The sequence below is a fragment of the Felis catus genome, chromosome A2 (genome assembly GCF_018350175.1).
Source record: "Felis catus isolate Fca126 chromosome A2, F.catus_Fca126_mat1.0, whole genome shotgun sequence".
Classification (NCBI taxonomy): Eukaryota; Metazoa; Chordata; class Mammalia; order Carnivora; family Felidae; genus Felis; species Felis catus.
Genome location: NC_058369.1, coordinates 9,226,844 through 9,253,144, shown reverse-complemented (window position 1 = coordinate 9,253,144; position 26,301 = coordinate 9,226,844). Strand labels below are relative to the sequence as shown.

General features: G+C 56.8%; 1 protein-coding gene across 9 annotated transcripts in view; it reads right to left on the bottom strand.

Moving 5' to 3' along the window:
- The window catches only part of NFIX (nuclear factor I X), a 99,945-nt gene that overhangs the window by 41,082 nt on the left and 32,562 nt on the right, over nucleotides 1-26,301 (bottom strand). Inside the window, exon 3 of one of the 9 annotated variants that reach the window (XM_045046507.1) lies at nucleotides 14,441-14,623. The exons of 7 other annotated variants lie outside the window; for them this stretch is intronic. In XM_045046507.1, the coding sequence (XP_044902442.1) occupies nucleotides 14,460-14,623 (164 nt within the window). In that variant the 3' untranslated portion in view covers nucleotides 14,441-14,459. Of the gene's footprint in view, nucleotides 1-14,440; nucleotides 14,624-23,911; nucleotides 24,571-26,301 lie in introns of those variants that run through there. One more of the 9 variants, XM_045046504.1, reaches the window with a different exon arrangement.

The window sequence follows — 26,301 nt, the reverse complement described above, 5'->3', positions numbered from 1 at the left end:
GCCAGCTTGTAAAAAGCTTCTTTTCTTTCCAAATTATGAACATTTTTTTTAACAAGGGGGGGGGGACCCCAGAGCAGCAATCTAGGACTTCATTAGGACCGTGTGTGACCATGAGTAACTGGTGACTGGAGGTGACAGGGGGTGTATCTGCCGACTTTCCAAAGTGCTCTATTGCTAAAAGCACAGCCGTCTCTCCATTGGGCTCCCTGCCTTCACCCTTCCCAGGTCCCCTTATTCAGAGATCTAGCCCCTGCCCTGGCCCACGTCTAACCCAAAGAGGGCTGCCCAATGCTGTTACAGATTGAGGTAGGTGCCAGGAAGGGCAGGGGGCACAGGGAACAGGACCACGCCTGGTATTGGTGGGCCACTGTTAAGGACCTAGCTCTATCCCACAGGACGGCAAGGGCTCCCCTAGAGTAAGCCTTGGGTTCTGGGTCTCCCATGGGACTGTAGGAAGCGTCCCACTCAAGGCTCTGGAGACCCTCTGAGCTCCTTAGCCATCCACCGAAGTTACCACCAGCTCCCCAAGCCCCCGGGGTGCAGTGCCGATGCGGGGAGCTTGAGTTACTTGGTACAGCCACTGTGTGGCAGGCAGGAGCTGGGTGTTTGGGAGACATTTGACCGGTCTGATAGTTCCACGGGGTAGTTATTTCCCCCATTCGCACAGAAGGGAACATCAAGGCTCAGCGGAACGGACTGAGATCAGTCAGAGCCAGGATGGCTGGAATCTCCGCTTGCCCCTGATAGCTCTGTGGGCCCAGAGGCTGAGCTCCTAGGGCTCTCCCTTCTCGACCCACATCTGTTGACAGGAGGGATGGGAGCTGTGGGAGGACCCTGGGCAGGGCAGCAGAGAGGGGACTGCTCTGAGCCCAGAGGAGTTGGGCCAATGGGGGAGGAGCTGACCACTGAGCTGGGATCTGTGCTCAGGAAACACGCAAAGAATGTGGCTGGCAGCGGGCCAGTGGGCCAGGACCACAAAGAGGCCTTTGTTTTAGGAGGTGTCCAGGGAGTGGATGGACAGAACGGCAGAGGTGGGGGCAGCACCCCTTATGGGTGCGACCAGGGGAGGACAGTGGTGCCTGCACGGTCCCCCCACACCACCCCCTCATGTCTGTCCCCCGCACTCCCTCGTTCCAGCAGTGGTGGGTTCTCTTATCAGGCCCCAGAATATGGGGGAGGGAGCCCTTGGGGCCAGGTTACCTCTCTTCTCAGCTCCTGACCTCACTCAGCTTGGGGGGTTGGTGCTCTGTCCCAAATTCAATCCTACTGAACCCCAGAAGTCACTTCCTTTGCAATGTGATACTGCAGTCCCTAGGAGCCCTGTGGACATTATCCTCCGCTTCTGCCTCCCCACACTGGCGGGGGGGGGGGGTTTAAGTGAGGCTGGGCACATGCTGGGGATGGCAAAGTGGCCCTCTGACCTCCAGGTGGGCTGTCTGAGGTTCCAAAGTCACCCTGTTCCCCTAGTTTCCCTCCTTTCCACCGAGTGTGGGGGGGAGGCCTTGGAACATGTTCCCCACCCCACCCACCCACACCCCCGCAGTTGCAGGGTTTCTCTGGCCTCTTCTTGGCATCTGGAAAAGTTTGGGAAACTTAAAAAAAAATTTTTTTGAAGAGTTTGTCTATTTCTCTCCAGCCTTGCCAGGGAGCCACGGCCAAGAGGAAGAAGGGAAGGAGGGGTCTGGGGGAGTGGGGGGACAGAATAGAAAGTCACAAGAGACTAAGAGCACCCAGGGAAGGCGGGGAGCACCGAGGGGTGCCCCACTGGCCAGCTTGACCCCCAGCTGGGATTCCTGGGCCCACCGGCACATCCACAGGCAGTAAGAAAGACCCCTGCAAAATGTCAAGCCCACCCAAGCACACAAGGCCTGTGGTGGCCTCTCCCTGCTAGAGCCCCACCAGCGCTCTGTTCAGCACGTTCCCAGGGGCCATCGCCGGCCCGACAAGTGTGTATCTAGTCGAGACGCGTGGGGCAGCCTGTGGCTCTGCCCCCCACAGAAGGAGAGAATGTGTTACGATGGGTGAGCGGGGCAGTAACAGAAGCTCAAAATGGGGCCAAAGAAGGCAAGCGGACTCCTGGCCTGTGGGGTTTCTTCTACCTGGGTGTCCTTCTTGCTGTGAGCAGGACGAGGCCAACGTGGGAACTCAGACTCCTGGGTGTCAGGGGCCATACGGAACAATGCCAGAGGTCAACGTCCTTGTGCCCAGCATTCTCCCTCCCCTGGTGTGTGGGTGTGTTACACGCACGTGGGGGTGGGGGAGGCCCCCTGCAGCACGCAGCAGCTGATGCTATGCGGAGATGGCCTACAGTTCCATCAATGGGTGGAGTTAAGGGCACATTCCAAGAAAGAGGACACCGGTGGGGCACCTGGTGGCTTAGTCGGTTAAGCGTCCAACTCTTGATTTCAGCTCGGGTCATGATCTCACAGTTCGTGGGTTGGAGCCCCGCATCAGGCTCCGTGCTGACCGTGCAGGCCTGCTTGGGATTCTCCCTCTCCCTCTCTCTCTCAAAATAAATAAGCTGAAGAAAGAAAGGGGACACATGTGACACACAACTCTTGAGAGGACCCAGATTGTCTTGTCTAAGTCAGGAGGGTGGCCCCTCATGCTGACATGGCCCCGAGCAGAGTCAGGGCCAGGGGGTTCTCCCTTGCATGACTCCCAACAATACAGGATGGGTCCCACCCGGAAGACCCTGTGTTATCTTTTTCTTTCTTTCCTTTCCTTTCCTTTCCTTTTTTCTTTTCTTGTAAACTCTACCCCTAACGTGGGGCTCAAAGTCATGACCCCCAGATCAAGAGTCTCATGCTGTACTGACCGAGCCAGCCGGACGCCTCAACCCCTGCGTTATCACCCTTCAGGTGACCCACTCCTGTGCTCTGGGAATACAGTGATTGCTGGAGGGGAGGGTCCGTGCCCCACAGGGATGACTCCCGTCTGAGCTTCCCACCAAGGTGGCCAGCAGTTTGCCTCCTCAGCCTCCCAAGTGTGGCCTCACCCCTGGGGACAAAGGTGCAGACGGGGGTGGGGGGAGTGGGCAGCTGGCAGAGGCTGGGGTGGGGAGGGGACAGCCCGGAGGGCCAGCAGCACCTGGCAACTAGTTGGAAATGCAGATGCCCTCAGGGCAGGCCCAGGGATCGATGTCTAACAAGCCCCCCAGGGGATGCTGATGTAGACTCCTGTGTGAGAACCACAGGCAAAGTGGGAGGATCCTGACCAGGATTGAAAATGAGAGGAGGAGGAGGAGGAGGAGGAGGAGGAGGAGGAGGAGGAGGAGGAGGAGGAGGGAGAGACAGAGAGAGGGAGAGGGAGAGAAGGAGTGCAGATGGGGGAACAGCACAAGGGCAGCACGACCTGGACACAAGGGGGCATTTGGTCCTGATTTCTACAAGGCAGAGTGGAGAGCAAAGGAAAGACCGGAGGAAGTGGTGGCAGAGAGGAGGGGACCGTGGGCTGGAGGGGGTCTGCAGAGTAAAAGAGAATCCCAGAGAGCAGGAAAGGGGGAGCAGGAGGGCGGGGTGAAGTGGGGAGGGGGCGGTGCTAAGGAAGCTCCTTTCTGCCAGCCGCACTCCCAGGAGCCACCCTGCCCCCTCCAGGCACCTGCTAAGGAGGCAGCTCAGCGGTTGTGTTTCTTTAACCCCTGGGGCCTGTTGACACAGATTAGTATCGCTGGTCAGGGGTCAATAGGGAAGGCTCTTGAGGTCAAGACCTGAACAACTGGAGTTGTAATGAGCCACGTGGGGAAGAGGCCCAGGGAGAGGAGAGGGCTGCTGAGGGAGGCGGAGGAGGAGGAGGGCCAGGCAGCGCCTAGGAAGGCGGCGAGTTGCCAGGAGCGGGGCCACTGGGCCTCCAGCTTGTCTGGGGAACCTGCCTGTGTGTGGCTGGCTGACTACAGCTAGACCCCCAGCTAGGAAAGGGCAGGGTAGGATTCGGTGGCAGTGGGGGGGTGGGTAGGCCATAGGGAGAAGAGGGTGGCCTCCCCTGCCTGCTGATTGGTGCAGACCCCCCTCAGGTGCAGACTGCATTTCCCCTTCTCTTTCCATCCCCCCTACCCTGAGTGAGTGCACCCCTGCTTCTCCCTCGGCCTGCAGTGGGGTGGCCGGCATGCCCCCTTCAGCCACCCACCCACCCGGGCCACCTGGCAGAGCCTGAGTGGGGTTGGTGCAGGGGGGGCAAGCAGGGTCCTTTACACCTTGTGGGACAGCCTCAGCCCTACCCTCTGTGACGGGATCTGGGATCCAGGCACAGCATCCATCCAAGCCTGGGGCAGCTGCCTCCTGGCTCCTCTGCTCGCCCCCTGCCCTGGCCTCGGGAGGGTCCCCAGGGTGCACAGGGCCCTTCAGGCGAGCCCGTGCTCATAGCCAACAACACTGGGCCACGAAGGCCACTCTGGGGCCACCTCCAGACCGGCTGGGTCTGGATGGGAGGAAAGAACAACCCTTCTGTGCTTAGAGGAGGAGCGAAGAACAGCGAGAAAACGGGTCACAGGTGACCTGCTGTTCACCTATTTGGGTTAAAGGGGGCTGGGTTCCCTCAGAATCACCTCTGGGGCTCCTGGAATCCTGTCCCATACGCCTCCTTTCATTGCTCCCATGGGGCCACGGAGAAGCGAATGGGAGGACGCTAACACCCTGGGGCCCAGAAGGTGATGGGAGGCATACTGCATGAGTATATTCATTTGTGCGTCTGCAGGGGCACCCAGGTGGTTCACCCAGAGACCTGCCCCTTGCAAGGAAGGCACATACGACGCCTTAACGTTAATCCAACAGGTTTGTTAAGCACCTATTACCTGCCAGATGCCCCTGAATACAGGCCCAGAGAAGCTGCCCTGGGAAAATCCCCCCCCCCCCAGTTCGAAGCCGGGGGCATAATGGCTAAACTGCAGGGCCTCCCAAAGGAGGGCTAGGCTCTGGGGGCGAGGAGTGAGGTGGGAGAAGTCTGCACCAAGGGTAGGTGACAGCTGGGCCGGGGTGTAAAAGAGAGAGGTGTTTGGACAAAGGGGTAAAGAGGAAGGTAGACGGAGAGAACTGTGAGCAGAAGCCGAGAGGGGAGGACCAGCACAGCATCCTTGAAGCCTGCAGGGAGCTCTGTTTGCAGGAACACGGTGCCAGGGACAGTGAGGGGAGATGATGCTGGAACCACCAGCAGAGGCTAGACTGTGAGAGATCCTGGGTTCCCACCTAAGAAGACGGCAGCTGGTGCGACCAGAATGGTATGGCCACCTGCCCAGTCGAAGGTGGTCACAAAACTCTAGAGGAGAGAGCAATTCCCCTCCTCGGTATGTACTCGAGAGAATTTAAAAAAATATATACGTCCACGTAAATTACTTGTAACACACATGTTCACAGCGGCCCTGTCCACAATCGCCCCCAAGTGGAAACATCCCAAATGATCATCAGTGGGAGAATGGATTTAAAAGATGTGGTACACCCGCAGCGGAATATTACTCGGCCAGAAAAAGGAAGGCAGTCCTGATCCACGCCGCCGCGTGGATGAATGACAACAGGGTGTTCGGGGAAAGAAGCCAGGCAGGAAAGGCCACAAGGCGTATGATTCCATGGATGTGAACGGGCACACGCATAGAGACAGTGGTTGTGCCTGCACCATACTGTGAATGCACTAAATGCCACTGAATCATACACGCTCACACAACCCCGAGAGCAAGAGTCGCATGGCCTTCCAACTGAGCCAGCCAGGCCTCCCTAAATCACATACGTGAAAGAGTAGCATGTGGGGGCGCCTGGGTGGCTCCGTCGGCTGAGCGTCTGACTTCAGCTCAGGTCATGGCCTCGTGGTCTGTGGGTTCGAGCCCCGCGTCGGGCTCTGTGCCGACAGCTCAGAGCCCAGAGCCTGCTTCGAATTCTGTGTCTCCCTCTCTCTCTGCCTGCCCTCCCCTGCTCGTGCTCTGTCTCTCTCTCAATCTCTCTCTCTCAAAAATAAGTAAACGCTGGAAAAAAAATAAACCCAATGGACTCCTCTTAAAAAAAAAAATAGTGGCATGTGGGGCGCCTGGGTGGCTCAGTCGGTTAAGCGTCCGACTCTTGGTTTCGACTCAGGTCATGATCTCACGGTTCCGTGATTTGAAGCCCTGCGTCGGGCTCTGTGCTGGCAGTGCAGAGCCTACTTGGGATTCTCTCTCTCTCTCTCTCTCTCTCTCTCTCTCTCTCTCTCTCTCTCTCTCCTCCTTCCCGACTCACATTTTCTCTGTGTCTCTCAAAGTAAATAAATAAAACTTAAAAAAAATAATAAAATAGTGGCTTGTGTTATGCGGATTATTTCCCAATAAAAAACAAATCTGGAAGAGGGAAGCTGAATTTGGAAAACGATGGTGATGGTGAAGAGGCAGGGATGCTTCAGGGCCACCATAGGGCCACATTAATTTGGTTGCAAGGGCTCACAAGCTTGGGTAGTTGGTGACAACCCAAAGGAGACAGGCATGGAATGGATACAAAAGCGGGGAGCAGGGAGTGTTGTGAGGGCACTATGGCTACTGTTTCAACTGGCTGTTGGCCGGGGGGAGCTCGAAAGAAGGGTTTGGAGAAATCGGTCCTGAGATGAGCCAGGGAGATCAGAGGTTGGGGGCAGATGTGCATGGAGGGGACAGGCCCCAGGCTGCTGCTCCCTAATGCACAGCCTCCAGCAAGGTTCTTCTGTCCACAGGGTTTCCAGGCATAACTCGGGGTAATCCTTACAACAGTGGGAGGGGACTGTCCGTGGGCTTAGGTGAGATGGGGCTCAGTGACACTGACAGCATCATCAATTACAGGAAGAGGAGAGGAGAGTGGGAGGACCCGGGGGAAATCAACCTTTAGAAGGCAGACGGAGCAAGAGGACCTGGGCGAGTTACCTGGAAAGAAAGGAGCCTGGATGCCGCAGGGCAGGTGTGTGTGTGTGTGTGTGTGTGTGTGTGTGTGTGTGTCTGTCTACCTGGGGTCAAGGGACTAACGGGATCACAGGCAATCGCAGATGGAAAGCCAGGCCTGGGAGAACAGGCCAAGCGGCAAGTTCTCGGATCCTTGACCAAGGCACGTGGAATGGGTGGCCAGCAAGGCTCTCGTCCCCAGAGCCTCCAGAGGCCGAGCTTCCACCCTCCTCGCCCGGAGCAACGCCCTGCCCGTGGTGCTGGGCCCCGGAGCTCGACACGGGGCACCACTCAATGGTTTCTGGCACCGGAGAGGAATTTATTTCCTGGACGAAGCAGCCAAAATCGTTCTGCACCTTTGTTGGCAAGACGGTGTGGTTGGAGCCGACATTTTCTAACAGGGCCGGGGAAGAGCAGCGCAAAATGGATTCAGGGAGGGTGTCAGCTGAGGAGCAGCTGAAAGGGAGGGTATTCCGCGGTCTGGAAGGCTGATGGCGGGGAAGACGGATGTGGCTGAGCTAGTAAAGTCAAGGGCACCGGGGTTTTTAGTGAGTTTACTATGAGCCCAAATCCTGGGATAGGTAAGCCACCTGACGCTTAAACAGGGGGCCAATCTGAGGCAACGAGAAGCCTTACTCTATTTATTTTTTTATTTTCGAGTAGGCTCCGAGCCCAACGTGGGACTTGAACTCAGCCCTGAGATCACGAGTTGCGGGCATTACCGACTGAGCCAGCCAGGCGCCCTAAGAAGTCTTACTTTATTATTATTTTTTTTTAACGTTTATTTATTTTTGAGACAGAGAGAGACGGAGCGTGAACAGGGGAGGGGCAGAGAGAGAGGGAGACACAGAATCTGAAGCAGGCTCCAGGCTCTGAGCCGTCAGCACAGAGCCGGACGCGGGGCTCGAACTCACGGACCGTGAGATCATGACCTGAGCCGAAGTCAGACGCTTAACCGACTGAGCCAGCCAGGCGCCCCAAGAAGTCTTACTTTAAAACAAAACAAAACAAGGGGTGCCTGACTGACTCAGTCGGTAGAACATGCGACTCTTGGTCTTGGGGTCATGAGTTCGAGCCTCACGCTAGGGGTAGAGGTTACTTTTTAAAAGAAAACAATCAATTAATTTCAGAAACATTAAAAGCACAGGGAGTGGCTTTGTATCGCCTAGGAGACAGCCTCGTGTCCAGGGAAAAACGGGCCCCCGTCCATGGGTAGAAGACCAACACTGCTCCCGCGAATCTGAGGTGACCAGCTGATGCTGGGCGGGAGGAATAGTTCCCTCCATGACCCATCTCTCAGGGCCTCAGAATCCTAGATACCCAGAGTCACAGGCCCACCGTCCCATTCCAACCTTCTGAACAGCCAGCCCAGAAACACCATAGCACACAACGGCTTCTTTCCTGACATTCTCCTTGGCCCTCGAAGGGTTTGGGCCTTGGGCCCTCTCCTGATCGGGGCCTGTGATTTAGGCCAAGACACTGTCCAAGAAGGAAAGGAACCGGGACCCTCAGCCGCGATCCCTCTCCTCTCTCCTCCTTCTCCTCTCTTTCTCTCTGCTCCTGACATTCACACGCACGGAGACGTGCACAGACACAAAAAGACGCTCTAGTGCACAGGGATCCGTGTAGAATTAATGCCTCGCAGCCTATTTACAGACACTTTACCAAACAAAACATCAACTCCCAATGTTTGACAGGAAGCCCCACCCCTCTTGTCAGGAGCGATTCCTCCTAAAGGGGGTTCCCAGAGACGAGAGCCGCAAAAACCCCAGGAAGGGGAGAGGGAAGGAAAGGAGCAACCACGAGACGGGAGAAGGTAAAATTATAAGGTTGGACCTGTCAAGGCAGAAAAAGGGGGGGGGGGGCAGGCAAAGTGACTCCACTATTAAGGACTCGGTGTGAAACACAGAATTCACAACAGCTGAAAAGCTCAGCGCTTTGTCTGCGGAATAACAGAGACTCGGCTGCCTGAGGGCGGAGAGGGCACCAGAAGCCACTCCACACACAGGCCGCTCGCAAGGAGTGCACGCACCCTAAGAGGGAGGACCGAGGAGTGCCCACATCCACCTTGCCCAGCACCATGGGCCACTTCCTAGTGTGCCTCCTACTCGACCACCCTGTCCTCTCTCCCAAGGAGCACCTTGCGGCGGCGGGGAGGGTCGGCGGGGGGGGCAAAGTTGGGAGCAAAAAGTGGAAACAGAAGTGGAAGGGGGGCAGCAGTGTCTCTTTTGTGGACAACGGCGAATAGTGGAGGAAGGCTTCCCGTGCCCATCCAGAGAAGGGCAAACTTGGGTTCACTGGTGAGGCCGCTGCCCTGCTCTGCTCCATGCCTCAGAGCAGAAGCCGGGCCAGATGTGCATTCCGGAGAAGCCAGGGTGTGGCTGGTGTCCTCGCAGGATGGCAGCAGGAGGGCGCAAGCCCTTCCCACCCGGAGGGGCCTGGGAGGCTCCAACTGAGGGAGAATATCTGAGCCCCTCCCTTCCAGATGCCTCAGTGGGCAATGAGGACGTGGGCGGGGGGCAGCGAGAAAGGGCGAGAACCCCAATCTGGGTCTAGCTCTTGCTGCCAGAAAAGGGAGGGAGATGGCTAGGAACGCCCATAGCCTGTGGTCCCCCGACACGGGGTCAGGACACTGGGTTGCTGGCCTGGGCTGCCACCAGGGACAGACTTGCTCAGGTCCCCAGGAAGTCCTCAGGGCCTTCCTCTAGTCTGACTTGCCCGCTGCCATTCCTTTCCTCTGCTGTGTTGAGGGTTCCCCACCGTGACACCTGTGACATTGGGGAAGGATCATTCTCTGCTGTGGGGGGCTATACTGTCCACTGTAGGACAGTTGGTAGCATCCCTGGCCTCAGCCCACTGTCACCAGTAGTGACAACCAAAAATGTCCCCAGACATTGCCCGAAGTCCCCTGGGGATAGAATCTCTCCCTCTCTTTCTCTCTCTTTTTCTCACACACACACACACACACACACACACACACACACACACACACACGCTGAGGACCTCTATGTCATATGATCACCCGGGTCCTTTTCTAGGAGCAGGTCACACACAACTCTGGGCTGGCACAGACCAGGTGCTCCTGCGTGTCCACACAAACCAGTGGGGGGCTGGTGGCTGCGGAGCCCCTTCAGAAAGAGCCACTGTCCCATCCTGACAAGTGCCACCATGTCTCCTCCATTCTCGGCCTGCAAAGGCTTATTCCTTCAGCATGGGGCCCGTGACGTCAGAGTGGCCGGGGGCCCTCGTCCCGCCCTCCCCGTCCTTAGCCCCGTTGACCTCCTGTGTCACACCAGAGCCCACAGTGGGAACCCAGCCCACCCCCTCCCCCCGAGCCCCCCTCCCCCGCCCAGCCCCCCTCCCCCCAGCCCCGGGAAGGGCTGTTGTCCCTGTGCCATATCAAAACATGGGGCTTTTAATAGCAGCTTCCTGTGGGGCTGGACTCCCCCCACCCCTCGCCTCTCACTCAGCCCTGCTCCTGACGGTGGAGCCATAGCGCCCTGTAATTATGGCAATTGTAATCTCTTTTACTAACAGGTAGATTAATAGCGAGGCAGGTTCACAAAGAGCCCCAGAAGGAGCTGCTCAGGCGCCGAGCAGGCAGGGCAGGGCCTGACACTTTGTGGCAAGTGCACACGCTCCCTCCGTGGACGCTCGCAGGGCCTGACACTTTGTGGCAAGTGCACACGCTCCCTCCGTGGACGCTCGCAGGGCCTGACACTTTGTGGCAAGTGCACACGCTCCCTCCGTGGACGCTCGCTCCGGGCCAAAGGGGCTCAGGGCCTGGAGTCCTCCGGCCGTGCCCCTGGGTGAACCTGGGTGCCACTCACTGGGTGGCGGGGGTGGGAGGGGCAGGTAACCGCACTCTCCTTGGGCTTCTGCGTCCTCATGGGAGCAAGCACAGGGCGAGCCGGGTGACCCTCCAAGTTGCCTCTTACGTCCCCAGGGTGTGATTCGCGCTGACGTTTACGCACACCCTCCAACCCACACTCACGCACAGACGCCCACCTTCTGACACTCAGACACACAAGCACCGCACAGGCACTCACAGGGTAACACTTGCCGAACCCTCGCGGAGGAAAAGAACGGACTAAGTTTCATAAACACGCGTGCCACCCACGGTGGCGTGGCCACGGGCCCTGGAGGCAGGGATGCCACACCACAGCTGCTGCGGCGAGGAGGGAAGAAAGGCCCCCCTGTCCGCGGCTCCCTCCGCCGCTGCACCTCACAGACCTCCCGCTGGGCCGCAGGGGTCACGAGGAGGCTCCGACCTTGCCGTGCCTGGGGACGGTCCAGTTCCGGGCGAGACGGCGCACCGAGCAGAAGGGTGGGGGACGAGAGTCGCCGGGGGTCTGAGACCCTGCAGCCTCAACGGGCCAGAGAGGGAGAGAGTGACACAAGGCCCGGGTTCAAGGCGAACGGACACCCGCGCGTGCACACGCAGAGGCAGGGGCACGGGGCAGGTGCCGGTGGGGACAGAGCCTGAGGAGAGCAGCTCACGCACGCGTGCCCAGACACCTGGGGGAGGAGACGGTCCTGGCTCCGGGGTAGGGCACGGGGGCTGTGTGGCCCTGGGGGATGCCATCTCTGGGGCATAGGATGCACGTCCGTGTGTGTGTGTGTGTGTGTGTGTGTGTGTGTGTGTGTGTATGTGTGTGTGTGTTAGTGAAGACAGCGTCCACGGCCCAGAGTGAGGGATTCGCCCTCCCTTAGCCTCCCCTCCAGGCACAGGAGGAATGCACCTCCCCAGGCAGGCCCAGGGTGCTGGCGGCAGACGGCCGGGCTGGCCTCGGGGGTCAGCAGCGGCTGCTTCCTCGGGAGCTCTCGAGGCGCTTGCCAGTGGCCACCGTGGGCCCGCGCCTCCGCCCGTGGCACTGGGGGGGCTGCTGCCTTTCAGATGCTGTGTCCAGCACCTGCTCACTGCCAGGCGGTCCCGGGGCTCCCCTGCCAGCTCCCGGCCCGAGGGAACGGACACTGTCATGCCAGGGCCCTGAGGACCTCTCCCCTGCCAGCAGTGCTAGCCCAGAGGTGTCCAGGGGTGATGTCCAAGATTAGCTCTTACAGCGGATGACAGCGCCATGTCTCCTGGGGACACGTGAGCTGACGCAACAGACAGACGTCTATGACAGGGACGGGAGGGTGGGCTCATACAAAGCGCATCCTGGGGGCACCCGGACACTGTAGAGGACACGACTCTTGATCTTGGGGTTGTGAGTTCGAGCCCCACACTATGGGGTGGATTGTATCAATTAAAAAAAAAAAGACACCCTCATGTAACATATACAGGATGGGCGTGTAATGTGTGTAAATGATGGTGGTGTCTTTCTGGGGCTCTGGGTGGCATGAACAAAGTCCTCATGTGTCGTCTGTGGGAACCAAACTGCCAGACAGCAATGTAACAATCCACATGGAGAAGAGTCTGTACCCCTTGCCTGGTAATTCAACTGCTAGGAAGTCTTGTCTGAAGTTCATACACAGAGCTGCAAAGTTTGCCGCACCAGGATGTCCACCCCAGCAGGATGTACCCCGTAAAGGCTTCCACCGATGAGGGATTACATCAACTCTGGCCCGCTCAAGTCTCACGCAGCAGTTTAAAAAGCATGTTTGTATTTTTTTTAAGTTATCTGTACACCCCACGCGGGGCTTGAACCCACGACCCCAACATCAAAAGTCACATGCTCTTCTGACTGAGCCAACCAGGGGCCCCTGTATTTTTTTTTTTTAACAAGCACCAATAATAGGGCACCTGGGTGGCTCAGTCGGTTAAGCATCTGGTTCTTTTTTTAAAAAAATATATGTTTTTATTATTTTTTTTAATTTTTTTTAACATTTATTTATTTTTGAGACAGAGAGAGACAGAGCATGAACGGGGGAGGGGCAGAGAGAGAGGGAGACACAGAATCGGAAGCAGGCTCCAGGCTCTGAGCCGTCAGCCCAGAGCCCGACGCGGGGCTCGAACCCACGGACCGCGACATCGTGACCTGAGCTGAAGTCAGACATTCAACCGACTGAGCCACCCAGGCGCCCCTGTTTTTATTTATTTTTGAGGGGGGGGGGCAGGCAGAGCATGAGCAGGGGAGGGGCAGAGAGAGAGAGGGAGACACAAAATCGGAAGCCGGCTCCAGGCTCCGAGCACAGAGCCTGATGCAGGGCCCAAACTCATGAACCGTGAGATCATGACCTGAGCCGAAGTCGGACGCTTAACTGACTGAGCCACCCAGGCGCCCCAGCATCCAACTCTTGATCTTGGCTCAGGTCATGATGTCACAGTTCATGAGTTCGAGCCCCACATCGGGCTCTGCACTGACAGCGCAGAGCCTGCTTAGAATTCTGTCTCTCCCTTTCTCTGCCCCTCCCCTGCACACACCTGCTCTCTCTTTCTCTCTCTCTCTCTCTCTGTCTCAAAATAAATAATTTTTAAAAACCCAAGCACCTCTTACATTAATAATAAAAGGTAATTTCTCATTTCCAAAAATGAAAAGAGGATAGAACTCATTAGAAATGTTGAAAATGAGGGGAAATGCAGCTAAGAAAAGACGCTAAACCACCAAAAATTAGTTTTTGAAAAATTGTGATACGGCTGAATACACAGAGGTGTTAAAATTTTAAAAGTAGCACCCAAAAGTGTTAGTAGCATAAACTCGAGAATTTTTTTAAAAATAAAACGTGCACAAATAGGTACAAAAAATAACAACAAAAGCTTACTAGTGGCTATTTAAGTGGCAGAATGTTGATAAAAACGATGAAAAAAATTAAAATTATTTTCTTTTTTGAGAGACAGAGACAGACAGAGTGCTGGTTGGGGAGGGGCAGAGAGGGAGGGAGACACAAAATCGGAAGCAGGCTCCAGGCTCTGAGCCGTCAGCACAGAGCCCGACGCGGGGCTCGGACCCACGACCCGCGAGATCATGACCTGAGCCGAAGGCGGACGCTTGACCGACCGAGCCACCCAGGCGCCCCAGAATGTTGATGATCGTTGACCCCTCTAGACTTTGTGCTTATGTGGTGTTTTTATGATGAATGTGCACGAGTCTTAGAATCGGGAAAATGTTTTAAAGCAGCGGATGGATGAGAGACTGTATGTAGGTGACCGCCCCCCACATCGTAGAAGAACATAAGGAGGCAAAGGGAAACCACAGCACTGCGGGTCCATCGGTGTTCACATGAAACTTTCATGCTCACGTGGACACTAGGCCAAACGACACAGAGCAAGGAGGAGTGTGACACCCCCAAACCGCTGCCACACCGCAGCACGCCGTACTCCCACCTGCCCCACCCCCGAGACCGGGCAGGGGGCCACTCCTCCAACTAGACAAGGGGGACTCTGGAGGGGAAAGGGGCCTCCTAGAATGTATCGGGCAGGCGCGTGGGGCCTGAGGAAAGAGGCTCAGGGAAAGGAGGAAGCAGCTGGCTGGAGAGTCTTCGGGCGGAGAGGGAAGAGCTGGGAATTACCCCGAAAACGAATGGGACCCACTCTGAGGTCTGAGGCCAGCAAAGGGGCAGCAGCGGCGGAAGGGACGCTGGGACCGGCCCAGAAAGGTGACTGTGCGTGTGCCACTGTGCGAGAGACTGTTCACATTCCTTTAATAATTTATTGTTAAGAACCAAATCCAGCCACCAGAGCCGGGAGCACAGGTACCAGCCGGGGGACGGCGGTCATCTTCGGCCGGGGAGGCCAAGGCCAGAGGGGTCTTCCCGAAGACAGGGCTGGAACAGCAGCCGCGAGTCTGCCTCCACACAGGGGCCTGGAGCCCAGGGCTTCTGAAGCAAGAGGAGGGGGGGGCGAGGGGGAGAGCAAAAGGCAAACACTTCGGATGCCTGAGCTCCACGCCAGCGGGAGCGGATGCTCCGGGCCCGCAGCCTCCCAGCCTACGCTGCAGGGCATCTACGAGGTTAGCAGGGGGGGGAGAGGATCTGACACGGGAGGAGATCCTGTCACGGGTGAGCTCGGCAGCCCCGCAGGCTGCCTCTGCAGAGGCCACGGGCTCAGGGGACCACGTGCTTGCCGCCAGGCCAGGAGGGGGGGGGGGGTCGCCCCTGCTGGTCCCGCAGGGCCAGCCAGAGAGACAGAGGGAAGGCCAGAGAGCGCGGGCCGGCCGAACCAGGGCCAGTGGCCCACCCCGAGGGGCCCCTCTAACAAAGGGCCAGGGGAAGGAGGGGACCAGGAAGACAGCTGCTCTCTCCCTATCTTCTTGATATGTCAGTGGCCATAAAGCAAAACAAAATTTACATTTTTTTGAGAAACCGAACCCCTTTCAACCCACTAACCCACAGCTTCTCACTTGCCTGCCGCTGCCCTTCCAGAAGCTTCTACCACTCCTCATCTGTCAGAATTCTCCCCTCGTGATGGCTGCTTAGCACACCGGCCACTCTCCCCTGCCTTCAGTCCTTTCGTTCATCAGCCCCTTCTCTGATGTGTATGCCATTCGGTGCCTTTGTGTCATCCCAAGGATAGGCAGTCGGCTACTTCCCGTCTGAAGGTAATTCAATATTCAAAATGGGTTTGGGGGTTGTACAAAGCTACACACTGGGCAAGAGACCGATGCAAAGGCAGATACAACACAGTCCTAGTTCCAAGATTCTAGCCTAGCGAGAAAAACCTACCAAATGAGCGCAAAGTGTCCCAGGGGAGCAAAATTACCCGGCCACCCGCCGAGCCCGGGTCAAACTTGCATTCAAATGGGGCCTCGCCCAGCTGACTGTTCACTTCTGCCGGCAGACTCTCCAGAGGTGCCTGTCTCCTAATGAGACACATCAAGGCAGGACTTGCCACCATGGGATCGCCCAGCCTCTCCCAGAGAGGGTGTGCCAAGGAGGCCAACACATGCCTCTGCCCACAGTCCGCAAACCAGTGAGTGGGGCTCTGGCACACCAGGGGCATCCCTGCAGCCAGAGCGCTTTGTCGGAGAGGAACACAATTCAAGAGACCTTGCCAAGCCAGGCTGGCATCTGAGTAATTATATTAATGAATCTCTGAGTTACAAAATCTAATATTAAATGGTGGCTTCAGAATCATCATCCTCAGTTACTGACCCACGTGGCCGAATACTCCTGGGCAGCAGCACGGCTTGAACAGACCGGGTGTGTGTGTGCGTGCGTGTGTGCGTGTGTGTGCGTGTGTGTGTGTGTGTGTGTGTGAGAGAGAGAGAGAGAGAGAGAGAGAGACAGAGACAGAGACAGAGACAGAGAGACAGAGAGACTGCATGTGTTGTTTAATTTAAAAGAAATGTTTGTATTTGAAACTGTGCCCAGAGATCCGTGTGCCGGGCCCGCTTCATAAACCACAATACCATAAATAAGTGAGAGAAATCTGGCCCATCCTCGGGGCAGGGGCCTCTCATTTGGCCATATTCTCGGGCTGGCAATACCCTGAAGATTACTCCTCCGTGGAGCAGCGGCCTTTGTGCTTGGAGCCAGCGCTGCTCCCCACAGAGTTCCCCGTGGCGCAGCAGGCAGGGCCTTGCTTACAGACTTGTGGGCCCTGCCTCCCCAGCCCGTGCTCATTAGCTATCTCGATCCCAAGTCCAAACTCAAAAGTTGAGCTCAACACACATAAGGGGCAGCCTGCAGCCCAGCTGATCCTCCTGCTCTGGCCAGCTACCCGGTGCAGACGAGACCACGGAACCACCATATTGGCCATCGTCTGTGGGCCCCCCCTCCCGGCAGAAACAATGACCTAATTGGCCACACTATGCATGTGATCAGGGCCAGAGGGCGCCAGGCAGGCCACCGCCGGGCAGTGAACGAAACAGGCACGAAACGCAGGTGAGAGAGAAAGTGCTACATACTCTCGTGATTACATTTCACGCGTGAAGGCAAAATGTTCAATCTGCCACCAATGACATCGGGTAAGCCAGATTTCTGTGAACCCCACATACCAGAATAGGATTCAGAGCTTCCTCATCTGTCCCATTTGCAAAGTGTTCCATTTGAGTGGCAGAGTCCTGCCCTCGTTGCTGGGTCTGGGAGTGGGCTTTTGGGGAAACAAGCTCTTGCCCTGGGACTGGTACACTCAGGGGACCCCTAGGGCCGGCAGCCACGGTGGCCTGCTCAGGTCTACACGGGGAGAGCTTGCCTGAAAGGCGAGGGAAGCAGGCAGGTTTTGCCTCTCGGGAACTCTTTGGTAGGCAACCAGGGATGGCTATTTAATGGCTTTTCCATTTTTATTATTTTTTAGTAACAAGCAAAAGGTCCACACCAGTGCCATGCTGCCTAGCAGGCCTCATGCTCAGCACGGTCTTAGCTGCAAAAGCCTCTGAGCTTTGAGAGGGGGAAGGACCCTCTCAGAAGCCCCAGGATTCCCTAGAAAAACGTCTCCGGGCCCCAGAACCCTGCACATAACCAATCAAAGCACAAAAAAATAGAGCTGCAAGAAATGCAGGGAGGAGGCGGGGTAAGTAAGGGGCTCTCTGCTAGGCAAGGGAGGTCTTGAGGAGACCCAGAAGCTCTGCTTACCACACCCCCCCGCAACACAGGGCTTCTCCATCTCACCACTAGTGACATTTGGAGCCAGACGATTCCTTGTTGAGGGACTATCGACTACCCTGCGCCCTGGCCTCGACTCACTAGATGCCTGTGAGCATCATCCTCCCCTGGCTGTGACAACCAAAAGTGTCCACGGACATTGCCAAAGGATCCCTGGAGGGCAAACTCACCCCTGGCTGAAAACCATTGTTCTAGGATGACCAGCCGTCCTGGTTTGCAAGGGACAAAAGGATTTCCTGGGACAAGGGACCTTTAGTGCTGAAATCAGAAAACTACCGGTCATACTGTGACAAGTTGGTCACTCATCCTTCCTTCCTCCCAGCTAACCTCAATCCCACCACCTGCCAGCAAACGGATCTCTTCCTCTACCCTCAGGAACTCAAAGAGTAGCTCTTCGCCACCCAGTACGAAACTACGACGTCTCAGACACATAAATAGATTGCATCCCACCCCCTAGCTTCTTCTGGGGCCAAACACTTTCCGTGTCTCCTCTTTCTTCCCGGGCGCCATCTCCCAGTGCCATGACTTCCACAAGGCTCGCTGAGATGCGCTCCAAATTGTTCACATATTTCTTATATTACTAAGGCCAAAATTGGCCTAAAACCTCTGGTAGGGGAAGCAGTCCCGCCCCGTGGAGGATATGACTGGGGTGCAGAGCCCTGGCTTGCCCCTGTTCAACTCCCCTTCGGCGAGTGGCCCCAGAGCCACGAAGAGGTCACCTGGGAGAGGGAAGGATGGAGAGACCATGTGGCTCCCCCGGCGCTCTCTCGCTAACAGGCGGCAGAGTCAGCACAACCAGCCACACAAGGAGGCGCCCTGAAACTCTCTGAAGAAGAGACGAAAGAAAATGGAGTTTCCTGCCCCGGCGTTTCCTATACCTGCGGGGAGATGGCCTGTCTTACTCGGGCAGCCCTCTGCCCAGGGGATCCCACCCTGGTCAGCCCCAGGCAAAGCACCCCCACCCAGCTTCCTATCCATTTGCCTCCTCCCTTTAAAGGCCTCTCTTTGCTTGGTCCCCCAGGGAGCGTTCTTATTACTATGGAAACAATGATGTCATGTGGCCGGGTGGGGCTGAAAGTCCCTCCCACCACCTCCTAACTAGGTATCATGTCTGCCTACGTCACCACTCAGAAATTTATAGCCCACTGCTGGGTATTTATAAGGTGCCTCTGGTGTGACCACAGATTCAGTGCAGGGCTGGCAGCTATTTATAGCCAGAGAATATACACTTATTACACACACACACACACACACACACACACACACACACACCCCGTATTCTGGGCCACGTGTTATATAACTGCCATTATGCAATAACACCCATTATATAATAATTATGCGCTAATGGGGATATAATAAGGACACACTCCTCAAAGGCTGCACTCAGTCAGCCTCCTGCAGGCCACCTCTGGGGATCTCCTGATCTCTCTGCACACTCTGCCCAGTCCAGAAGAGTCACCAGGTGTCACCCTACTCCCGGCTGTCATCTGCAGCTTCCCCTAGACGGGCTGACCCAGCCGCAAAGCTCTCTCCAGACTCCTTCCAGTCTTGTCCCTGCCCCTGGCCTGGAGAGGACACTCTCCTCTCTGCCATATCTTTAAGCCCAACACAAAGAATTATGATGGGATAAATCCTGGAAGGCCGAGGGACATTTCACCCCCTTTCCTTTAAGAAAGGAAAAAGGCAGCAGCCACCACCAACCCTGGAAGGAGACTGGAGGGTCCAGAAAAGCCTCTAGGATGCCAGGCTACTTGAAGAGTCTACCCCACACAGAGGATCACTCTGGCCCTCTAGGAAGGAGCTGGGAAGCTGGCTCCAGAGAGGAGAGGCCGGGGCCAAGCGGGGCACAGCCAAGCAGGCCACTTCTCATCCGCCCCTCCTTCCCTCAGTGCCCCTGCCACACCCCAACCCCCATGGTGGCTGAGCCTTTGGCGGGGGGGCAGGCCCTGACTTCCACCATCGGTGTTATACTGCCAGCAGAAATGCCCACAGCAGGATCCTGGCTGCTCAGATACCAACGTACATCCTGCTGGTCATCATGCTCCCGGAAGGACAAGCAGAAACTGTCACCTGGCGGGGGAGGGGTCAAAGAGGACAGATACTGGCTCTGCACCTGGGGTGATGGGGGACACATTGCTGGAACGGGCAGGGAATGGGAAAAGTTAAGACCACAGTGGCACTCCCTGGACCCGGTTCAATTAGCCCAAACATACCATCTGCTCGTAAAATAGATATCTCCATATTTAAAAGTTATTTGATACAGGAATTAATGAAAAGAAATGAGTAGAACTTACACAGACCTGAGAAGTGAGTTTCTCTCTGGCTCAGGAGGGTTATTTGGGGAGCTTGTCTATCTCTCTCATTTCTCTATTGTTTGAATTTTTTAGGAGGAGCGTGTTTTACTACTGTAATAAAAAAAAATCAAATACATCATTTAAAAAGAGTAGTGCTGAGGCTCAGGCGACACTTCTGGTCTCTGCAGCCCACGCTGCAGGAACAAATGTCTGCTGCTCTCTGGGGTCTGGGATGGGCCTGACGGAGCCGCTGGCTCGCCACATAGGCCTGGGTCAGCTGGAGAGCAGACCCCCTCTTCTGGTCCCCAGATCAGTGGCCTCAGCACATGGAGAGACCATGATGCGAGAGATGAGGAGGGATATTCGGTAGGAGACTCTCAGATGGGCTCATGATTCCCAGGAGGGAGAGGAGCCCCCAGATGGCTTCAGCCCAGGGTCCTGCTGCCCAGAAAGGGAAAATGGCATAGGACATATAGGGGAACAGCCAGGGCTCAGAGGTTCTGTTGCCATGCGACTGAGGGGAGAGGCAAGAGGTGAAGGCGGGCAGTGTTCTGCCTGAATCCCTCTGTTTCTTCTAAGCCAGAGGCTCTCAGCTGGGGCAATTCTCTCCCCATGGAAATGTCCTGAGGTATCTCAGTTGTCACACCCGGGGTGGAGCGTCGCAACTGACATCTAGCAGGTCGAGGCCAGAGATGTTGTTAACCACCCCGCAATGCACAGGACGGTCTCCACAACACAGAATGATCTGGCCCCAGGGCCGAGAGAGCTGTGGTTGGAAAACTCTGCTCTACAGGAGCTGTTATCAGTGGTTAAGAGGTTGTGTCCCTATCTTACCAGCCACGGAAACAGGAAAATCTCTAGCATGGGCTAGCCTCTCCTATAACCCACCCCCTCCACGTGCTGGGAGAGTTTTTACGCACGCAGATCCAAAGTTTTCAAACTTTAAGAAAGGGGTAAGTGTGAGAGTTTATGTGAAGCAGCATAAAAGACAATGTAGGGCAGATTACTGCAAAACTTCCAGCCATCATCTGGTCAATTGGGACAACTGTATTCATTTTTCTCATTTCAAACTTCAGTTCCAAGCAGACTCCCAGGAAAAGGGCGTGACACAGCAAGGATCAGGGATCCCAAGATCCAGCCGAGCGGCCTGGCCCCAGGCCTGGACTTCCTGCCCACTCTACCTGCCCTTCCCCACACTCCAGGGAGAGGTGCCAAGAAGCCGGGCTGGCCACAGCAGGGTGGAGGCATCCAGTGGGCCCAACCCGTATCATGCTGCCTCTTGGGTCAGAGGCAGGGGGCCAGCTGGTGGGGAGGCCAGTGTCAAGGACAGGCCAGGTGCCCGATCACTGTCTCCACCCCACGTGCTCAGCAGCTGGGGGAGCCCTTGAGCTGAGCCACAGGCTGGGCTCCAGCCTCACCGGCTCAGCTCCTAGAGAGCAACGGAGACCATGGGGACCCGCACAGCTTTCTCCTCTGAGACTCTGCCAAGGCCAGCAATCCCCGTGAAGTTCAAGGAGCAGCAAGGCCCACAGGTGGCAGCTGAGGTGCTCCATGACCTGGATCCTGGGGTCCTTCTGCTGGAAACTCATCGTGTGACCTCAGTGCCGTGACATCTCTGTACTTGGGTTCCCTTCTCTGTACAGTGGGGATAATAATACCTGCCCTGCCTATATCACTCCACCATTGTGAGAAAGGGGATCAGCTTCGGGCGGCTGAAAAGGCTCAGCCAGCTGACGAAAACGAGCTAATTCCTCACTGTCCTTTCAAGATGGGGTTCAAACAGGTTATCTTCCAGGAAGACTCCCAGGCCCCCGGGTCTGATTCACTGATCCCCCACTGCACCGATCCCCCGCTGTGTGTCACCTGAGCACACACACACACACACACACACACACACACACACACACGCAGCCAGGAGCACAGATTCAAACTCGGAATCGGTGTGAGAATTTGGGTGGTTAACACACAGACAGGACTCGGCGCGATGCCTTAGCCGCACGGGGCCTTCGGTGGAAAAAATGGAATTAAAGAAGGGGATGGAGAGCAGGGGTGTGCCCCCCCCTCCCTGCATCGACGGGGAACAAGAAGTTGTCGGGAGCCTGAACAAATGGGTACCCCTTCAGTTAGCAACCCCAAAATATTTTTGTACTCCCCAGAGGACCAGAAAATCAGTTATGAGATAGCCATCCGGACAGAGGCAAAAACACAGGCACCCGGCGGGGGGGGGGGGCGAGGCAGAGTCCAGCCAGACCTCCCTGCCGCAGCCCCTCCGCCTGCTGGGACCCTCTTCTAACGCCAGCCACCCCTCGGCTCAAACATGCTTAAAATGGCGACGGCGGCCTGTGGGGCCGGCGTTTGTCGTGCTGTTTTCCACGGTGCCCTTGGTGCCAAGAAAAACCTATCATCAGAAATGCCATCAGCTATATTTATCTATCTCTCAGCCCCCCAGCCTCCTCCTCCCGTCTGCCAACCAGGCCCTGCGGAGCCCCCTCACCCAGTGGGCATGCTTCCCTGTTGCTGACGCCCGTGACCACCTGCCCAACACTCACTCTCGGCGCTCCCTTCTGAGCCGCGGCAGTCGGGCCTCCACACAGGCATGACAACCCATGGGCTGCCCCTCTTCTTACTGTATGTTGGGACGCACCCACGTGTGCTTGAAGTAGGCACCCCGACGGGCATCGGTCTGGGTGCCTCTGGTCCCAGACTGCTGGCGAGGGAGGCCGTCCGGCTCCTTTCGGCCTCAGCCCCCTGTCCTCAAAGTCCTCCGCGAGCCATGGGCCTTGCGCCCTGGGAGGGGCACCCGCGCTGCAGCGGTCTCACAAACCATCACGGAGAGAGGCAAGAGGTAAGGGGAGGGCCGGGGTGGGGGGGAGGTGAGAGAGCAAACCTGCGAAGACAGGGGCTTGTCCCAGGCCTCGCCCCACAGGACACCAGGCTGCTGGGTAGACCGGTCACCCCTCTACTTCACGCCCCGACAGACAGTGGGGAGGCCAGTCTGTATGTAAAGGATTTTCAAAGAGTCCGCATGCTAGAAGGGCCCCCGCTCCCTTCCCATCCAACCGAGGGGGAAACAGCAGAATCTGGGACGATAAAGGGAAAACGGCAAAGTCAAGGTTCAGGACCACTCCAATCCGACAGCTGTGACAAAGGCCTCTACAGGGGACGTGGCCACCAGGGGAATGTACTTCGGTCCCCAGCGCGTCGGACCTTTCCCTACCCAAGCAGTAGGTTCTGACCCGCCCCTTCCGACCCTCTGGCCTAGCACAGGCCCGAGGGGAACCAACGACTACATCCTGAGCCCCCACGCTTCCCCCTCTTGCTCGGTGGGGGCAGCCCCCACTTCCTGCGTCAGCCCAGAAGACCGCCCATCGCCTCGAGCCCCCAACTCAGAAAGGAGTTCCAGGGACCCGACCCCTCTGAGAATGAAGCAACCCAAATAAAAATTTTAAAACCCAGAAGCTCTTTGTCTCCAGCCCCCTCCCCCTCCCCTGGCAAATGAAAACAAACAAGAAATCAAAGAGGCCTTTTGTGCGAGCACCGCGCTGACACGGCTGGGGCCTTTGAAAGGACTTCTGAATCGGACACTGAAGGATAAGATAACTGAAGCGTGGCAGCTCCTGAGACAGGGGTGGGGGGTGGGACTGATGGGGCAAAGAGAAAAAGGGGTGGGGAGGGAGCCACCCTCTCCCTTGGGCAGCAAAGGGGATGCTCAGCTGTGTCCTCTCCGCACAGCTGCTGCGGACACCAGAACAGAGGGGGGACCACGGCACGGCCCTCTGGCCAACCCTTCCTTGGCACCCCAGGTCTCTGCAGCACTAGAAAGCGGCAGAGATGGGCCCTGCCTCCCTCTTCACGGCCCCTGGTGAAGCCCCAACGGGTCTTCCCTCCCTCCCCGCACGGATCACTGCACGCTCAACGCCCACGGGACCGCATCTTCTAGAAGTCACTACGAGGCCCTCACCCAAACCCTGCCAGCCAAACGCGGGAGTCTCTCATTCTTAGAACGGCCTCGCTCACAGTAGGTTCACCCAGCGCGTGTTTCGTGAATAAAGGAAACTCGACCACCCTCCAGCAATGCCAAGGAGTGAACTGAATCCTCAGGAAGTCCTTCCGCGTGTCTGGACCCCGGCCCTCCCGCTGCAGAGCGGCCCCGTTCCCTCTGGGTGGGTGGTGGAGCACAGCTGGTCCCCATGCTCAGGGCGTCCAGGTCCCCTCTGGCTTGTTCACAGCCCACAGCGCTGGTTCAAGCTCAGACGAGGGTGATTCTTTATTTCCCTTGAGCTATAGCTTCCAACTCAGCCAGCAGAGTGAGCACTCCACCGAGAACCCCTGTGCATCGCAACCAGCGTGGTTGAGCAGACAGGCTATGGACAAAGGTGACACGAGCAGATGGTCAGGGGAGTCCTAGAAGGAGACCAAGCCAAAGGACTGCCCCAGGCCTGTAGGCAACAGCTCGCCTGACTGGGCACTTCTCATCTCCTCTTTGGGGTCACATCCCCTTCCTGAGGCTAGCCTGAGCCCCGTCACCCTTCCACCCCACCAAGCAAGGCATCCCGTGTCACATTAACAGAGCACAGGCGGCCCGGGCCGGCTTCACAGGTGTGCAACCTGGACAGTCACACGCACCCCGTGCTTGGTCTTAACGCTCTCACTGTCGCCCCGTCGCAATCCCTCATCACTCTGAACTAGGAGCCCCGCACTTTTCGTTTTGCGCCGGGCCCCACACATTACGTAGCCGGAAGGCCCTGCAAATCCCGCAGCGACCACGGGACCGGATCGCGCCTGGAGTTTCTGTGTTCCATACCAAATGCTCCAGTTTAAGAGGGCCTCCAGGAAGTGGTGACCAAATTGGCAAGGGCTCGAGGAGCTGCATCCAGTGTGGGAGGCGTGAGGGACTGGCAACGTTTGGCCTGGAGAAAGGACAGCTTCCTGGGGAGAAGGGTGGAAAGGAACCATGAGAGCAGGCTTCAGCATCCGAGAGGCTGCCGTGTCACAGAAAACTCAGCGCTCACCTGAGCTGTCCCCTGACAGAAGTGAGACTGACAGGTAAAGGCGACAGGGAGGCAGCCTTGGGCTCATGAGATCCTAACAACAGCAAGGACAGCCAGCAGCGGTGATCTGCCACCTGCCTGCTGTGTGCTGGTATCTTTACAGGCCAGCTGCCACCCTCTAACCATTCTCTGGGTTGGACGAACGGAAGAATTTTATGGTGGCCAAAGCTGACCTTTGAACAACAGTGACACCTCCTCCAGGATGTCCTCAAGGGGACCTTACGTTGGGTGAAAAGATGATCCGCGCCTCTCGCGAGTCTTACGAATCTGGTTCCTGGGCCCTGCAGTCTACGCCAGCCCTGGTACCAGATGGTGCTGCCTCAACGACGCAGACCGGTGGCATTTCTGGGCCTTGAAAAAAGAGGCAGTGGGTGAGGTGGCCCAGAGGCCGCGCTAGGGGCCAGTCCCCCAGGAAGGCGGCTGGCGCTCCTGTGGTCTCTCCCATGCACTGCCACCAGAGCCACCGGATGGGCCGAGGGTCCAGCAAAGGCTTAGGGGCATCGCTGGCATCGTCTGGATCTTGGCAGGGCTAACATGGCCGAACGATGCCCTGTACCACCGTGGAAGGGCCCAGAGGAAGAGTCCTCCCTCGGACTGAAAACCAGCACTCGCTGCAAAGCCCCGAGCTCTGAAGCGGAGAGCAAAACCAGGGAACTCTTACACCTGAGAAGGGTGACTGTGCACTTGAAAAAGTTCACTTAGACAAATCCTTAGGTGCTAATCCATTTCCTGTGACGGGTAAGGTCCGGCCGTCCCAGGACCCGGAGGCGAGGAGGGAGGCAGAATCTCCTTTCAGAGTGTTGCACGAACAACCCAGGGGAGCACAGTCTGCAGAGCCCAGATGGAGAAACCCTACAGGACAAATGACCCACTTCCTTCAACAGCAACAACCCAAAAACTGCCAGAAAAGAAACCAAGGTGGAGGAGGACCGCCTAGAGATCGTGAGTCGGAAAGACATATCGACCCGCCGCCATGCGAGCACCTGATTTTCTTCCTTCCTTCCTTTCTTTTTTTTTTTTCTTTTAAGTAAGCGCTACGCCCAGCGTGGGGCTTGAACTCACGACCTGGAGATCAAGAGCCCCATGCTCCACCAGCGGAGCCAGCAAGGCGCCCCTGTGTGCACCTGATCCTGATTTTGATTCTGATCCTGACCCAGACAAACAAAACTGGGAGATAATTAGGGAAACGTGAACGCTGACTAGCCTGACCATGCTGAAGAAACGGCTGGTTATTTTTAGGTAGAGTGATAGTGTGGTTGCGTTCTTCAAGACTCCTCATCTTTAGAGACATGCACAGATATATTTACAGATGAAAAGCTACAATGCCTGGGTTTTCTTCTAAACAACCCAGCGTGGGTGGGCAGTGGGGGGTATGGATGAGTGAGTGGAGCCTGACCGTAAGTCAGTCAGCAACTACCGGCACTGGTGATGGGGGCTCCTCCTACATGTGAATGTCTCCATCGTGAACCAGCCGAGATAAAGAAAAGAATCACCACCCGAGTATCTGGACTTCACGGGCTTCCACTGGGGCCTGTCAGAGGAATCCGACAGGGAGAAGCTGACATTTCCATTCGGTGAAGCTTTTTATTACTTTCAGACTCTTTTGTAA